At 31.6% G+C, this 18,095-nt stretch overlaps 1 protein-coding gene across 3 annotated transcripts in view; it reads left to right on the top strand.

Annotated features, from left to right (window-relative positions):
• The window catches only part of LOC143082521 (SCY1-like protein 2), a 38,512-nt gene extending 21,719 nt beyond the window's left edge, over positions 1-16,793 (top strand). The window contains exons 13-19 of one of the 3 annotated variants that reach the window (XM_076258231.1): positions 277-395; positions 974-1,074; positions 2,029-2,064; positions 7,672-7,750; positions 8,778-8,927; positions 9,230-9,256; positions 14,564-16,793. In XM_076258231.1, coding sequence (XP_076114346.1) covers positions 277-395; positions 974-1,074; positions 2,029-2,064; positions 7,672-7,750; positions 8,778-8,927; positions 9,230-9,256; positions 14,564-15,379 — 1,328 coding nt within the window. In that variant the 3' untranslated portion in view covers positions 15,380-16,793. The remainder of the gene's footprint in view (positions 1-276; positions 396-973; positions 1,075-2,028; positions 2,065-7,671; positions 7,751-8,777; positions 8,928-9,229; positions 9,257-14,563) is intronic. The other 2 variants (XM_076258233.1, XM_076258232.1) reach the window with 2 other exon arrangements.
• Positions 16,794-18,095: the final 1,302 nt, after the last annotated feature.

Below are 18,095 nucleotides of genomic sequence, written 5' to 3'. Positions count from 1 at the left end.
TAAATCATTATGAAATTAAGATAAAATGATTAAGAGAAATTTTCAAAACATGAATTTAATGCATAAAATGTTGTCATGTATTGATGGTGGGCACATGTGTCAAAATAGTAACTGGTATTCATAAAATATTAAAGTTTGAACAAAACCATGTGGACTTTGAATTAACCAACAGAAAAGACACACGTTTTCCACCACATAAATATCAGCTATAATTATTAAGAAAGGATATTTTACACTGTTAAGAAGTTTATTAACCATATTAAATTCTGATTTCAGGTATTTATCAGGTGACCATGACTCATGCTAAGTTGGGGATAACAAAAGACATAATGGCTTCTAAAGTCTTACCGTTCCTGATACCACTTAGTATAGATAATAATATAAATCTGTCGCAGGTATGTATATCATTAATTAATTAAAATAGTGAGAGAAAAAAAAATGCATTTTGTGACAGTTAATGGTCTGCAAATAGTAAAAAAATATCGTAAGAAACCTAAGAGGTACAGTTCTGCAGCTTTTAAAAGGTAAGGGTTATATTGAATTGGTATAAAGCTTCATAAACATTGAAAGTTAAAAATATCTGTCTGTACTGTCCAATATTCTGTTAATTATTCTGTTCCTTGATACCATAAAACATGTTTTTCTGTGTCCCTTCTGTGATTTTGGATGGGATTGAATTAATCTGTTCATATAAAACATAAAGTAGCAACAGGGTAACAGCATTACCATAAGCTGCCACATTCAAAGAAAATTCAAACATGTTACTATTGTGTCATTGGCACCAATACTTTGATCTGACATTATACAGTTGTACTCTGATGACCCTCCACCGGAGGAAGACCCTCCACTGGACGTCAAACAACCAACAATCAATCAATCTGATGACCCTTTTTTAGATATAGTCTATAAAACCATATATAGTTGTTGTCATAGAAAAACTGTATAATAAAAACTTTACATGTATGTTTTGCAGTTTAATGCATTTTTTGGTGTAATTAAAGAAATGATGACAAAAGTTGAACAAGAACATAGAAGTAAACTTGAACAGTTGGACCAAATGAAAAAAGAACATAGGTATTCACTATACTTCATATTATTACAAATATTTATCATATTGAAAATTGCCTAATGGGCTCTCTAATGTTTACAATTATTTCCATATTTTATGTGAGCCTATGACATTTGTCGCAGATAGCTCAACATAGGGATAGTGATATTTAGGACTATCAACCAAAAAAATCAATGATTAGTAAAGAAGGTGACATTTCAGTAAGTGCACACTTGTTTATATCATCAATGATTTTAACAAGTTCAAAAATCAGTGTCCATCTATTATTTTTAAAAGAGTTATGCCCCTAGGAAATATTTTATTGTATGGAAAATTTCATTGTGTACATTTCTGGTCAGAATTTTATGAAATTAATATTGAAGGTTTATATCATCAATGTTCCTGACAAACTTGAAGTTTATGCTGAACAATTATTTTTAAAAGAGTTATGTCCCTTGGATAAATTGATCATATGGAAAATTGTGTTATTAGTGCACATGTGTACAATTCTTGCCAGAATTTTATGAAAACTATATCATAGTTTTATTTAAAAAATATAATTAACACTTTGAAAATTGGTGCTGATCTAATATTTTTAACTAGTTATGCCACTTGGTAAATTTAATTATAACAAAAATTGCATTGCATTTGCTTTTGAGCCTTCATTTCTCTGATATACTTTAAAATTTAAAAAAAACAAAAAAAACATAAAAAGTGTTTTATTTTGTAATAACCATTGTAGCTTGGATAAACCAAATGTGTACAAACTGGGGGACATTGAAACTCTGTTCTTTTATTGAGGTTCTGAAATATTTCAGGAGTCCTTCATGATTTATGGATATCCTAATAACAAATTATGGATTTCCTGAAATATTTACACAAAAATCAATTAACAGAAGCTTTTCAAATAGTCCAAATTGTGCACTACTTTCACTAACTTTCACTCCATAAACTGTCTGTGTTACTTATATCTTGTTTAGTGAAAATGAAGAACAAATACTACAGAGTATGAAAAGGTAATCCGTTAGTGGGTAGATAGTCCTATCTGTAAATGCTTTGTGTTTATAGCTCACTTTTGGTGCATACCACAGGTACTTGTGGACAGGATACCCTTTTGGGTGCCCCTGAGTGGGTGTACCCTAAATTACTGATAAACAGTATTTGACATTTTTTATGGTTGACTTATATGTATCTACAAGTACCTGTGGTTTATACAACTTTTTTCTTCACGCCTAACTATAATATATATTTATTAATAACCAGAATTGTACATTGACTTCTTATGGTGACTTGAGAAACACCAGTATCACTCAGATTACAATTCTACCTTGACAGGAAAGTTTGTATTTAGCCTATCAAATACTTATTTAGCCTTGAGAATTGAAAGGTCAGTTTATCCCATTCATACAATAGAAGTTTACCTATAAGGGTCAGAATGGGGTTAACAGAATAGAGAACACATGTAATAACAACAAAAAATAGAGAAATAAGGAATAGAAAATAGTTTAATGCGGTGCAAAAGTATAAAGAATAAGTGTGCAAAATAAAAAGGTAACTTAGGTAACTGTAATGCAATACTGATAAAATAATGATCAATGTACAGAATTGATAAATAATCTTGTAACAGAAAGACTAAATAGTAAAATCATTTTCATGAGAATTTTACAGAATGAGAGTTATTTTTAAGGGTATTAAAAGAAAAATGCCCTAAAAATTTAAAGAATACAGATATTAAAAAAACCCATGCAGGTCCTCATGTCATTTACATTGTCAAAATATAGGACACATCTAGTCAAACTGGTTTTAAACTAGACATCTAGTTAAACTGGTTTGGTATTTATAACTGACTGTTTCTTGCCCTAGATGTCTATTTCACAGTGACCTTATGTGTGTGTGCTAAGAGTACATTGTACTGTCATATTTATTGATTTTCTGTTGGGACATGACCTACATTGTTAACATGCAAAACAGTGGCTTGAGATTTCAACTGATATTAGTATAATAAATTAATATTTGGAATGTTATATCCTGGTTGATGATGTTTTTTAGGGACCAAGATGTTTTCTTCCTTCTTGTTTACATTATGATTATTTTAACCTTCAATGCACATTTAAAGATAGAAAAAATTTCAGCTCTCATTTAAAATATTTTGCAACTAAATAATAATCTGTCAGATTTGGTGTAAACAAAAAACAAGACAATGTAATAGATAACCTGCAAGCATAGTCTATTTCTATAAAGTCAAGCAGATAGTTTTTTTATACGACCGCAAAAATTTAAATTTTTTGGTCGTATATTGCTATCACGTTGGCGTCGTCGTCTGCGTCGTCGTCGTCGTCGTCGTCATCGTCGTCCGAATACTTTTAGTTTTCGCACTCTAACTTTAGTAAAAGTGAATAGAAATCAATGAAATTTTAACACAAGGTTTATGACCACAAAAGGAAGGTTGGGATTGATTTCGGGAGTTTTGGTCCCAGCATTTTAGGAATTAGGGGCCAAAAAGGGCCCAAATAAGCATTTTCTTGGTTTTCGCACTACAACTTTAGTTTAAGTGAATAGAAATCTATGAAATTTTGACACAAGGTTTATGACCACAAAAGGAAGGTTGGGATTGATTTTTGGAGTTGAGGTCACAACAGTTTATGAATTAGGGGCCAAAAAGGGGCCCAAATAAGCATTATTTTTTGGTTTTTGCACCATAACTTTAGTATAAGTAAATAGAAATCTATGAAATTTAAACACAAGGTTTATGACCATAAAAGGAAGGTTGGGTTTGATTTTGGGAGTTTTGGTCCCAACAGTTTAGGAATTAGGGGCCCAAAGGGTCTAAAATTGAACTTTGTGTGATTTCATCAAAAATTGAATAATTGGGGTTCTTTGATATGCCGAATCTTACTATTTATGTAGATTCTTAATTTTTGGTTCATGTTTCAAATTGGTCTACATTAAGGTCCAAAGGGTCCAAAATTAAACTTAGTTTGATTTTAACAAAAATTGAATCCTTGGGGTTCTTTTATATGCTGAATTTAAAAATGTACTTAGATTTTTAATTATTGGCCTAGTTTTCAAGTTGGTCCAAATGGGGGTCCAAAATTAAACTTTGTTTGATTTCATCAAAAATTGAATAAATGGGTTCTTTGATATGCCAAATCTAACTGTGTATGTAGATTCTTAATTTTTGGTCCAGTTTTCAAATTGGTCTACATTAAGGTCCAAAGGGTCCAAAATTAAACTAAGTTTGATTTTAACAAAAATTAAATTCTTGGGCTTATTTGATATGCTTTATCTAAACATGTACTTTGATTTTTGATTATGGGCCCAGTTTTCAAGTTGGTCCAAATCAGGATTTCATATCAAGTATTGTGCAATAGCAAGAAATTTTCAATTGCACATTATTGCACAATAGCAAGAAATATCTAATTGCACAATATTGTGCAATAGCAATTAATTTTCAATTGGAGTTATCTTTCTTTGTATATAATAGTAGTTGATAATATATGTTGGAAATTTGCCAGACATGATTATGATATCATTTTCTATTTTTATTTGCCAATAACTTTATGTAAATAACTTCATTGGAAATTTGCCAATATAAAATGTTGCTGATGAAGCTTTTTTTCCTTATCTTATCTAAAATGTTTTTAGATACTGTATGTTGGACATTTGCCAGACATGACTGTGATGTCATTTTCTATTTTTATTTGCCAATAACTTTATGTAAATAACTTCATTGGAAATTTGCCAATATAAAATGTTGCTGATGAATTTTTTTTTATTGTTTTATACAATAAACAATGTATATTCACTTTTACTACCAACCAATCTTTACCATTCAGTGATAACAAGCACTTTATTTTACATTTTAACATTTTATGATGTATTTAAAAGAGTTGTTATTGTTGCAAACTCCATTAGAAATTTGAATTGATATCAGTTTTGGAAAAAGGGAAAGGGGGATGTGAAAAAAATGGGGGGGGGGGGTTAAATTTTTCTCATTTCAGATTTCATAAATAAAAAGAAAATTTCTTCAAACATTTTTTTGAGAGGATTAATATTCAACAGCATAGTGAATTGCTCAAAGGCAAACAAATTTTTTTAAGTTCATTAGACCACATTCATTCTGTGTCAGAAACCTATGCTGTGTCAACTATTTAATTTTAGATTTAAATAAGTTTGAAGAAGAAATTTTTAATTGATTTGTAAAATCTTGACATTTGTTTTGTGTAAAAAAAACCATGTAATGTCAAAAATTTGATCACAATCCAAATTCAGAGCTGTATCACACTTGAATGTTTTGTCCATACTTGCCCCAACTGTTCAGGGTTCGACCTCTGCGGTCGTATAAAGCTGCGCCCTGCGGAGCACCTGGTTTATATCTGAAAAAAAAACTACCATGTAAAGAAATATGCAATTAAAAGGTCGAAATAACCCCAAAAATTCAACATTAACAGATTTTTAACAATTAAATCAAGATGCACAAAGTTTTAAGTATTGGTCAGAATATAGGGTTCTTTTGTACTTTACAATATCACAGTAACAATAAAGTGACCTTTATTTTGGACAAGGTAAATGGCATGAAGCCAAATTTATCAACTTCTATTGTATGAATGGGATAAACTGACCTTTCAATTCTCAAGGCTAAATAAGTATTTTATAGGCTAAATACAAACTTACCTGTCAAGGTAGAATTGTAATCTGAGTGATACCGGAGTTACTCAAGTCACCATAATTTTATTGGCAAGTACATGTAAGAGTGAATGCAACTATCCAGTTCCATCCATATTACAGTTTTTGTAAGCCAGGCAGTAAAATGGAAAAAAAATATAGGAAATTGAACCCTTTATGTATTAAAATAGAATGGAAAGTTCTAGTTTCTGAGGTACATGTAAGAAACATTACAAGGTCCAAAACATGTTTAAAGAAATAACTTACAAAGCTGATTAAATTCTTGCTGACAAATCTTAACTGGAATTGTGAGGTCCACCAATTATTTGGTCAAAAGACTACTGTATTATATGTATTACATTTTATTTATTAAAACATTCACTCTTACCTACACTAACAACTTTTTTATGCTCTGTCACAAGCTAATATATTTTAAATACAATGTAGTTTAAAAGTTGTGAAGTGAAGAATAAGTCTTGTATTTTAGATCTATTGTTTTAGAGCCAAATATTTTCTAATGTGCAATATGACAGGGTATATGGTTCTGTCATAAAATTATTAGTATTATAACCATGTTGCAATAAATATTTTGGGAAATTCATTTCATTTTACACTGTGGTTTTTTTTTTTTTTTTGGTGGGTATCAATTTTTGTGGATTACTGGAAATTTGCATAATCATGGCAATTTGATTTCATGGTTTTGCCAATCTATACAAAGCCTTTTGAAAATATGTTATTCGTTGAATATTTGAATTCTTGGTTCACATGTGTGTGTGCCTCTACTGGTGGACTGTTAGTCCCCGAAGGTATCACCAGCCCAGTAGCCAGTACTTCGGTACTGGCATAAAAATACAGATTTTTTGTGTTATTAAAATTTGCTGATACAAAATGTAGAAATTATTATAAATAAAGGAATGTATCTCCCTCATGCATAGCTCTGATTCCTTCACGGATTTGGCTATACTTTTTGGAACTTTTGGATTATAGCTCTTCATCTTTTATTTTAGCTTTGGATTTCAAATATTTTGGCCACAAGCATCACTGAAGGGACATATTTTGTCGAAATGCGCATCTGGTGCAGGAAAATTGGTACCGTTAATGTTACTGTACCAACGAATAATAATGAATCCACTGTATCATGATTTAGGATATCACAATATTATATTTATGAATTCGTTGGCATCACTTTGTCATTTGTTGGTTGCAAATAGAGTTTTCTTGCAATGTGTTTGTAGAGACAGTAAATGGATATTTGAGAGAGTCAAATAAAAAATACAACAGTAATAAACCATTGCTAAGTCATACATTTAAAAATCAGTGGAGGCAGTAAATGGATATTTGCAACTGTTAAACTATATATGCATCAATCACATAATGTATGGGCTTGCACAATCATTATTCCCATAGAGATACATATGTGGTTAATACATACAGTTATAACAAGTCCCACTCTTAATGTTTTCTTGACAGGCCCCTGTTTGTTTCAAAATCCTCGATCTGCATCTAAGAACCTAAATTGATGGAGTGAAAATTTGTGACATTATGCAATCAATGTTACAAACCATGTTGCATTAAAAAGAATATAATAAGATTGCTCTTATGGTAATCCATCTTAAATAAGCTGGGATGTAAAATACTTATTAGACAATTAAGCTTGTTTTTGGTGTCTCAGTGTAAGATGGCACCTTCATTCTATAGCCATGCATTAGTGGGTAAAATATAAGACATAAATGAAGTTCATGTTTCTCTCCATTGACAAACTTGTTAAATTATAGGCATGGAAATAAAAACTGTGTTCATATTTGGTTGTTAACCAATATGTTGAAAAGGGTTAAAAAGTGAAGTATATTAATCAATTGCTTTCACCAACATATACTGATCCATGCATATAGTCCAATAAAAAATTATCCAAATAACAGAAGCTAAGATGTAAATAATCATTACTATTATTGTTTCAGTACTGTAGAAATCACACAGCTAACTGGTAAAGAACAACAACAACTGGTTGGTAATGTAGGACAAGGACCTCAATCTATGGTAACTATAATGTTTGTTCTTTCCATGGACTACTTACCAGTTTCTTAAAAGTAGTAAAACCCTTTATATATATTGTCTCATGAAATGTGCAATGTTTTGTGATAATATCCTGCAAAATTTGTCTCACTTGAAAAAAAGGAAGTGAAAGATGCATTCACACTCATTAGTCAAAAGATAGAGTTAACAATGATGTCTAAAAAAACTAAAAAGACCACCAGACAAATAATAGTACACAAAATACAACAGAGAAAACTAAAGACTCAGCAACATGAACTCCTTCAAAATTTGTAATGAAATTATATAAGAGGTTTTACAAATGTTAACTGAAGAAATTTCATACAAAATATTATTTGACAATAATACAATCTGTTATATTTCTCCAATTCACATTTGTTTTGTGGTATTTAACACCATCTTTTATATGTTTTTCATGTCATTGACTTTTACTGCCAGAAGAAGGATAAATGCAAGGCTTACGGTAGTATATAACATACTTAATGGGTCCTCCCACTGTCTATATCACTTTACTCAGCTATTAATAAACTTGCATATCACTGCTTTGTGACGTCAAATATGTTGACCCGGCCTTTATTACCAGACATATCAGCAACGTCAAAATGTTTGAACCCAAACTTATCAAGCCATCTTCCTGTTTGCTATCAAAACAAAGAAAACACTTTCAAAAGACACAAATACAGTCAGATAAATTGATTATCAGGTTATCTGCATATTGATATTTCAAAATATCAGCTGCTCAACACAATATGGAGGCTTTTTGATCTCGTTCGCTGGGCTCACTCAACGAAAATCTGCATATATATTGTGACTTGCAGCTGATATTTTACAATATCAATACACAGACAACCTGATAAACAGTATGTATTGTACACACATAGTTGCAATTTCTGGTTGCCAGTTTTTCCTTTGACTTCAGCCAATCACTAAGTAGATAACGAATGTTTTAAATGAGTTACTGGTAACTCTGAAGTTGTTGGATTTACTCTGACATGAAATGTTTACTTTTCAGATGGATAAATTCCTGAGTGGATTTGGTATGAGTGGATTAATGAACGCCAAAGCTGGAGGAGGCGGAGACAACTCTTCTACAGCCTCACCGGTGGATAGTAGATCTAACTCACCAAAACCACCATCTTCATCATCACCACAGTCAGCTAAGGTTTGGAATTTTAAAAATAGTAGAAAATGTTTTCAGCATTCACTCTTTAGATATAATCTGTAGAGCTCCACTTTTAAAACTTGCATAGATTAATTTATTTATTGCTGTTGACTAAATGCCCAGTAGCATATATTTCATGTGTATCCAGAATAAGGCGTGCATAAGGTGTATTCATTCTTACCAAGTTAAAAATTATGTATCTTTATTAGTTGAGGAAGTAATATAGAAACAATAAATAATGGGAAAAGAAAGACTTTGACACCTTGACTATTTTTAATTTCCCCTCTATTGTTTTATCATAGGATCAGAACCGAGTTATTAGGAGCAGGGTGAGATAGTTCTTGTTCTAAAAGTTTGATGAAATGTTATTGTTTTGTTTTTCAGTATTCATTTATGCTGCTTTCTTGTTACATTTTATTTACTGTTTTAATTCTGTGTTACTTTCCACAAGACTAAGTAACAAAGATCTTAAAATACCTGCTTCAAATTCATATTCTGATGACCCCATGTCATGACTTTTGTCAACAAATCATTAGATCTAGAAAAATGGAAGACTACTTTGGGGATGGCAATAACTATATGCATTTTAGTTTATTTTGAAGTGCTTGAATTTTATTTTTAATTTATGAATGATCAATGTTGTTACATATGACCCCAGCATGTGAATATCCCAGGGAAAAAAGAGATTTAAAAAGGCCCAGTCATATCAAGGCACACTTTTTTAAAATTCATTTATGTTTTTTAACTTCTAAGAATAAGTGAGTTCTACTGGTGAAATGGTTGAAAAGAAATACCTGAATAAGAAGTTGAAGGGAACCTTGAAGAAAACTAATGCCTTTATAAAGCTCTATCTGATAGGATAAAATATTTATTATGAATAATCATAACACAGGGTCATCAGAATATTATACTAATGTGCAAGATCTTAATTTATGCAAGTAACAAAGTGATTCATGATTGAATCTTCATTGAAATGTATTTCATATAAATCTTCTTTTTTTCTCAACTATGATATTTACACTGGTATTTGGCATACTGAATTATACACAGTTCACCCTTATCTGTTCAACCAAGCTTTGTGTATATGGGTTCTAAGGCAAACCTCATCTTGATGTGTCTTACAAGGTTATTTGTAAAGATTGGTACCAAATATCTATATATACTAATGTTATGCTTAGACATGAATATTTTCTGCATATAAAATTTTATTCTATAATATAGCAATACACAGTTGGATGCTGTATGCTGATTTAAGTAACTGAATGTTAATTTTGTAAACAGCACATATTGCATGAAGAACAAAGTTGTTCCCTTTGTTTCAAAATATTAAACGTCTTTTGCTATCTATTTATCATTAAAAAGTCAAGAAATATAAAACTGGTTCAAACTCAGCTTTTAAAAAATATAAAATGATTTTACTATATACATGTATTCATATATTCACATGTTTCATCAAAATAGTAGTGTTCTTTACAAGATCAAAGTTTGTAACAAATGGTTTATTTTAAAGGAAACAACAGAAAAATATATAAAAAAAAGTCCTACATGTGTTGTAATTGTGAACTGAAGTTGTAGTAAACAATATATGCACATATGATAAAGATTTACTAAAATATGTGAAGAAAAAAAGAGAAATAACATATTAAGAAAACAATTAGCAAAAGGTAAAACTACCTAGATAAATAAACCAGCTAAGATTGAACTTTTAACAATAAACTTTGTTTATATGCTTCAATAAATCCTGGATTTTTTTCATTATTTATCTATTCACTCATGTACCCAATGGTGTATTTTCATTTTTAGCTCACCTGGCCGAAAGGCCAAGTGAGCTTTTCTCATCACTTGCCGTCCGGCGTACGTCATCGTCCGTCGTCGTCGTCCGTCGTCGTCCTGCGTTAACTTTTACAAAAATCTTCTCCTCTGAAACTATTGAGCCAAATTTAACCAAACTTGGCTACAATCATCATTGGGGTATCTAGTTTAAAAAATGTGTCCGGTGACCCGGTCAACCAACCAAGATGGCCGCCATGGCTAAAAATAGAACAAGGGGGTAAAATGCAGTTTTTGGCTTATAACTCAAAAACCAAAGCATTTAGAGCAAATCTGACATTGGGTAAAATTGTTCATCAGGTCAAAATCTATCTGCCCTAAATTTTCAGATGAATCGGACAACCTGTTGTTGGGTTGCTGCCCCTGAATTGGTAATTTTAAGAACATTTTACTGTTTTTGGTTATTATCTTGAATATTATTATAGATAGAGATAAACTGTAAACAGCAATAATGTTCAGCAAAGTAAGATTTACAAATAAGTCAAATGACCGAAATGGTCAGTTGACCCCTTTAGGAGTTATTGCCCTTTATAGTCAATTTTTAACCATTTTTCGTAAATCTTAGTAATCTTTTACAAAAATCTTCTCCTCTGAAACTACTGGGTCAAATTAATCAAGACTTGACCACAATCATCATTGGGGTATCTAGTTTAAAAAATGTGTCCGGTGACCCGCCCAATTAACCAAGATGGCCGCCACGCCTAAAAATAGAACATGGGGGTAAAATGCAGTTTTTGGCTTATAACTTAAAAACCAAAGCCTTTAGAGCAAATCTGACATTGGGTAAAATTGTTCATCAGGTCAAAATCTATCTGCCCTAAATTTTCAGATGAATCGGACAACCTGTTGTTGGGTTGCTGCCCCTGAATTGGTAATTTTAAGGAAATTTTACTGTTTTTGGTTATTATCTTGAATATTATTATAGATAGAGATAAACTGTAAACAGCAATAATGTTCAGCAAAGTAAGATTTACAAATAAGTCAACATGACCGAAATGGTCAGTTGACCCCTTTAGGAGTTATTGCCCTTTATAGTCAATTTTTAACCATTTTTCGTAAATTTTTAGTAATCTTTTACAAAAATCTTCTCCTCTGAAACCACTGGGCCAAATTAATCCACACTTGGCCAAAATCATCATTGGGGTATCTAGTTTAAAAAATGTGTCCGGTGACCCGGCCAACTAACCAAGATGGCCGCCACGCCTAAAAATAGAACATAGGGGTAAAACGCAGTTTTTGGCTTATAACTCAAAAACCAAAGCACAATGAAGCATTTAGAGCAAATCTGACATGGGTAAAAAAATTTATCTGTTCAAGATCTATCTGCCCTGAAATTTTCAAATGAATCAGACAACCTGTTGTTGGGTTGCTGCCCCTGAATTGGTAATTTTAAGGAAATTTTGCTGTTTTTGGTTATTATCTTGAATATTATTTTCGTCGTATATTGCTATCACGTTGGCGTCGTCGTCTGCGTCGTCGTCATCGTCGTCGTCGTCCGAATACTTTTAGTTTTCGCACTCTAACTTTAGTAAAAGTGAATAGAAATCTATGAAATTTTAACATAAGGTTTATGACCACAAAAGCAAGGTTGGGATTGATTTTGGGAGTTTTGGTCCCAACAGTTTAGGAATAAGGGGCCAAAAAGGGCCCAAATAAGCATTTTCTTGGTTTTCGCACTATAACTTTAGTTTAAGTAAATAGAAATCTATGAAATTTTGACACAAGGTTTATGACCACAAAAGAAAGGTTGGGATTGATTTTGGGAGTTTTGGTTCCAACAGTTTAAGAATTAGGGGCCAAAAAAGGGCCAAAATAAGCATTATTCTTGGTTTTCGCACAATAACTTTAGTATAAGTAAATAGAAATCAATGAAATTTAAACACAAGGTCTATGACCACAAAAGGAAGATTGGGATTGATTTTGGGAGTTGAGGTCCAAACAGTTTAGGAATAAGGGGCCAAAAAGGGGCCCAAATAAGCATTTTTCTTGGTTTTCGCACCATAACTTTAGTATAAGTAAATAGAAATCTATGAAATTTAAACACAAGGTTTATAACCATAAAAGGAAGGTTGGGATTGATTTTGGGAGTTTTGGTCCCAACAGTTTAGGAATAAGGGGCCCAAAGGGTTCAACATTAAACTTTGTTTGATTTAATCAAAAATTGAATAATTGGGGTTCTTTGATATGCTGAATCTAACTGTGTATGTAGATTCTTAATTTTTGGTCCCGTTTTCAAAGTGGTCTACATTAAGGTCCAAAGGGTCCAAAATGAAACTTAGTTTGATTTTAACAAAAATTGAATCCTTGGGATTCTTTGATATGCTGAATCTAAAAATGTACTTAGATTTTTAATTATTGGCCCAGTTTTCAAGTTGGTCCAAATCGGGGTCCAGAATTTAACTTTGTTTGATTTCATCAAAAATTGAATAATTGGGGTTCTTTGACATGCCAAATCTAACTGTGTATGTAGATTCTTAATTTTTGGTCCCGTTTTCAAATTGGTCTACATTAAAGTCCAAAGGGTCCAAAATTAAACTAAGTTTGATTTTAACAAAAATTTAATTCTTGGGCTTCTTTGATATGCTGAATCTAAACATGTACTTTGATTTTTTATTATGGGCCCAGTTTTCAAGTTGGTCCAAATCAGGATCCAAAATTATTATATTAAGTATTGTGCAATAGCAAGAAATTTTCAATTGCACAGTATTCAGCAATAGCAAGAAATCTTCAATTGCACAGTATTGTGCAATAGCAAGAAATTTTCCATTGCACAGTATTGCGCAATAGCAAGAAATCTTCAATTGCACAGTATTGTGCAATAGCAAGTATTTTCAATTGCACAGTATTGCGCAATAGCAAGAAATATCTAATTGCACAATATTGTGCAATAGCAAGAAATTTTTTAATTGGAGTTATCTTTCTTTGTCCAGAATAGTAGTTGAATCAACTTAAATCATTGTTTTATACAATGCACAATGTATATTCACTTTTACTACCAACTGATAAATTAAAACACTCTTTACCATTCAGTGATAACAAGCACTTTTTGTTACATTTTAATATTTTATGATGTTTTTAAATGAGTAGTTATTGTTGCAAACTCCATTAGAAATTTGAATTGAGATCAGTTTTGAAAAAAGGGAAAGGGGGATGGGAAAAAAAATGGTGGTGGGAGGGGTTTTATTTTTCTCATTTCAGATTTCATAAATAAAAAGAAAATTTCTTCAATTAGACCACATTCATTCTGTGTCCAAAACCTATGCTGTGTCAACTATTAAATCACAATCCAAATTTAGAGCTGAATCCAGCTTGAATGTTGTGTCCATACTTGCCCCAACTGTTCAGGGTTCAACCTATGCGGTCGTATAAAGCTGCGCCCTGCGGAGCATCTGGTTTAGTTTGAGGTGTTTTATCTTCTTTTCTTGTTATACCTCAAGGTGCTTCAACATTGCTCCTTATTTCATAAAGTTTGTGAAGTCGTTTAAGCAAGACCAAGGCTTTCTGTGTTTTATCTCTGCTTTGGCAGCAGATTTTTTTTTTTTTAATTGATTAGGTTACTTAAAGGTATTCACTTAAGGCCAGTAAATAATTTTGGTAGGTGCTTGTATTTCAATTGGTATTTCTCATTTCCATGCCAATAGTAAGGCTCTGCCTAGGCCTCCTTATTCCATTTAAATTGGAACCTTTTCATACTCTACATTTTACACAGATGAGACAAACTTTGTTTCAACAGTTTATTTGTACAACTTGCGCCGAACATTTATTGACAAATACCATTTGTAATTGAACGCAAATATAATTTACAGGTACTTACAATGGAAGAAAAGCAAAGATTAGCCAAAGAACAAGAACAACAAAGAAACTTTAAGGCACAAACACCACTTACCATGACAACAGATAAACCTGCCCAAAGTAAACAGCAGACGACTAAACCGACCAATCAAGTTAAAGATCTAACATCATCATTAATGAATGCTAACTTAAGGGGAATGCAAACATCTCCTAAACCTGTTTCAAATTATCAACAAATGGGTCAAAGTCCATCTAATTATAATGCAACTGGTTTAGTGACTTCAAATTATAGTGTAGCCGGACAAAGTGGTCATAGGCCAAATTATACAGGTGGTGGAATGATGGGTAATATGGCTCCTTCAGGAGGGCAAGGTCGTGGAAGTGGTGTACAGTTTGGAGGACAAGGTCAACAGACAACACAAAAAATGGATCTTTCAGCGTTTGACAGTTTACTGCCAACATCAGGACAACCAAAACCTGCAATTAACCAAATGTCATCACCTGCCAGACAAATCAATGCAAACAATATGAATTATAATCCTCAGAATTCAATGATGGGTGGAAATTTAAATGCATATGGTGGTAATTTTAATACTAGTTCAAATACTTACGGGCAGTTTCAATCTCCTGGAATGCCAAACATGCAAACAGGAACTATGGGGTATAGTGGACAAAATATGGGAGGAGGTGCAATGTTTAATAATCAACCAATCAATTCAATGAATGGTCAAAATTCATTTGGTTTACAGCCAATGGGATCACAGCAATTTACACAAACACAACCTACTAAAAAATTTGGTCAAAGTGACCTTGATGATCTGCTAGGTTAAATATTGTGCTATTATTTGTTAAGTTTTATTTATTCTTATGTATGCTTGTTTTAATATCATATTATGTTTTGTGATTGACTGAACAGTATCTGTGATTGAGAGATTATTATTAAATATCAAGACTGCAAGGCGGTTTACTTTAATGAACTGTTTGTTTTTTCAACAAAGTTTCAAGTGATATTTGTAGGCACCAACCATTTATCTTTATTGGATAGGGGTATGGTTGTTTTATTTTTAAATAATTCATTGTTTTTTTTATTTATTGAATAACAAAATAACATTAATTTGTTTCAGTAGGGAAGTGAAAAGAAAAAAAGTTAACATAGAGTTTCCAAAAAAAATATCACTGTTCTTCTATGGTATTAAAAAAATGTTTCTTTTCTATCAATGTAGAAAAAAAATCTTGAGAAAAAAAACCACGCCCTGTCATAAAGATGACGGGTTAAAGACTTTTGCAATCAGTTTATCTGTTGTATGTTGATACTTTCACTGTTACAGTTTCAATGTTGTTAAATGCTTTACAAAATCATTCTGACAGTAAATTCTTGATTTGTAGCCTTACATTAAAATAAGGGGATGTGGTATGAATTCCAATAAGACAACGATCCACCAATGTTCACTGCTTTCTTGTAGCTATGTAATAGCAAATATATCATGTTGATTCAGAACTACAACTAGTTATAAAATACTAATTTATAGGATTTGAGAAGGGTCAAAGAATTCTGATTGTCACAAGGAAAAGAAGGACTTTTATGATATGAATACAATGTTTGCCATGGCATAGGTAATGTGTAAAGTTTTGGCAAGGGCAAGACCAAAAATTCTGATGACCAAACAAAGCAAAATAACAGTAAAGTTTTATTAACATTTAATTTCAATTCTTGCAATCACAATTGTGTATTAATCAATGAGGTTTACTAGATTATCAGAAGTCACAGACTTGTGAATTCATCAGAGATAGAACCCTGTGATAGACAAAACTTCTTCAAATATGATTAATTTTCTGCTAAAACAGGATAAAATTCTTTAAAAAAATCAATACAAAATAGCTTACAGTAGATATTATTTTCAAGAACAAAATTTCACATAAATGATACAGATGTTGCTGTGTATTTTGTGCTTATTCTTAGCCCTAAAAATGGCAAAAAGCTTAGGACTCCTATCCCCTTTCAATATTTTCTACTTGAAATAAGCTGCAAAATATGTTTTAATTCTACTTTGCATTTTTTATATCAATCACACACAACTTGACTGATTTTACATAAGTTTTTCATATAAATTCTTTCTGTAAATAGATCTATTGTCTATTTTCCATCTAATATATAAAGCATTATTTTCTTTGTTATATTTTAATTCAATATATTTATTTCATTGTTATTATATAATATTGCATTAAAATTATCCTGACCTTTCATTTCTTTTTTTCATGTTTTAAAAGTTAATATTCTTTTACTGCTTTTTGGGAATATGACATATCTCCACTCAAAGCAGTTCAGTTTGAAGGCTCATTAATTTTGTTTTCCTCCATTAAAGAAGTATATACCTGGCTTTCCAGTTCAGAACTGTACATTATTTTCAAACATGTGGTATGTAAGTTGTTCTTCAGTGTTTTTATTCCACTGGCATAAGTTTTACCATTGTGGGTCTGTATGTCAGTCCATCTGTACTTCCTAAAATTGGAGTTATTTTCCTTTGTCCATAATTGTAGTTGAATCTACTACAACCAATGATTCATACAATGCAATGTTTATTTTTTGTTGAGCCTGCGACTTCAGTTGAAGAAATAGGGATAGTGATCCAATGTCAGCATCATCATTAATTAATTTCTTATAAGCTTAATATTTCAGACGGTAGAAGACCTGGATCCTTCATACTTTGTATATATATATATATATATATATGCCTTATGTTATGAAGTTTCCATCTGTCATATGTCCATAGTCCTTGATCTCATTTTCATGGTACAGTGACTACTTGGAAAAAAAAGTTAAAATTTTTAGTTATCTTGATTTCTCTTTCACTTTGAGTAATAGGATAACTATATTTATTATATCCTTGTTTTAAAAAAAGTGGGGGTAAATTATTTTACCACTATCTGTCCATCCATCTGTCCCACCAACATTTTTGTTGCATCTTTCTCAAGAACTACATTATAAGAATTTCTGAAATTTGAATACAAGGTTTATATAAATCACTTATATGCTATGATGTGTTTTCAGATTCATTTAACAAGTTCCTGTTTATCCAACACTTGCATCAGTTTACACATGATAGCCAAGTTGAAAATATTTCTCACATTTTTCTCAGGAACAACAATACAGGGATTTCTGAAATTTGGTTTCAGGGTTTATTCAGCTATATTGTGTGTTGTGTTTTCAGAATCATCACTAAACAGCTTCCTGTTTACCAAAATATTTGGGTGGGGTATCACTGAGCAGTAGCTCAGTTTTTTCACTTGTTGGTATGTGTGTACATTGCAAGGTCCTCTGGCCTTTCAAACAGTTTTCACCTGACCTGGGCCTCATTTCATGGATCAGTGAACAAGGTTACTTGCATGTTTTATTTGACTCTGACCTCATTTTTTACGGTTAATTGCTAAATGTTAAGTTGAGGTTATTTCTTGGTCCGTTTTTCTAATACTATAGGCAATAGGTGAAATAAATTTGATGTATGGAATGATTGTAAGGTATATATGTCTGTCTGACAATTATCATCT

Source organism: Mytilus galloprovincialis, chromosome 7 (genome assembly GCF_965363235.1).
Source record: "Mytilus galloprovincialis chromosome 7, xbMytGall1.hap1.1, whole genome shotgun sequence".
NCBI classification, from domain to species: Eukaryota; Metazoa; Mollusca; class Bivalvia; order Mytilida; family Mytilidae; genus Mytilus; species Mytilus galloprovincialis.
This window is presented reverse-complemented; position numbering and strand designations above follow the sequence as displayed.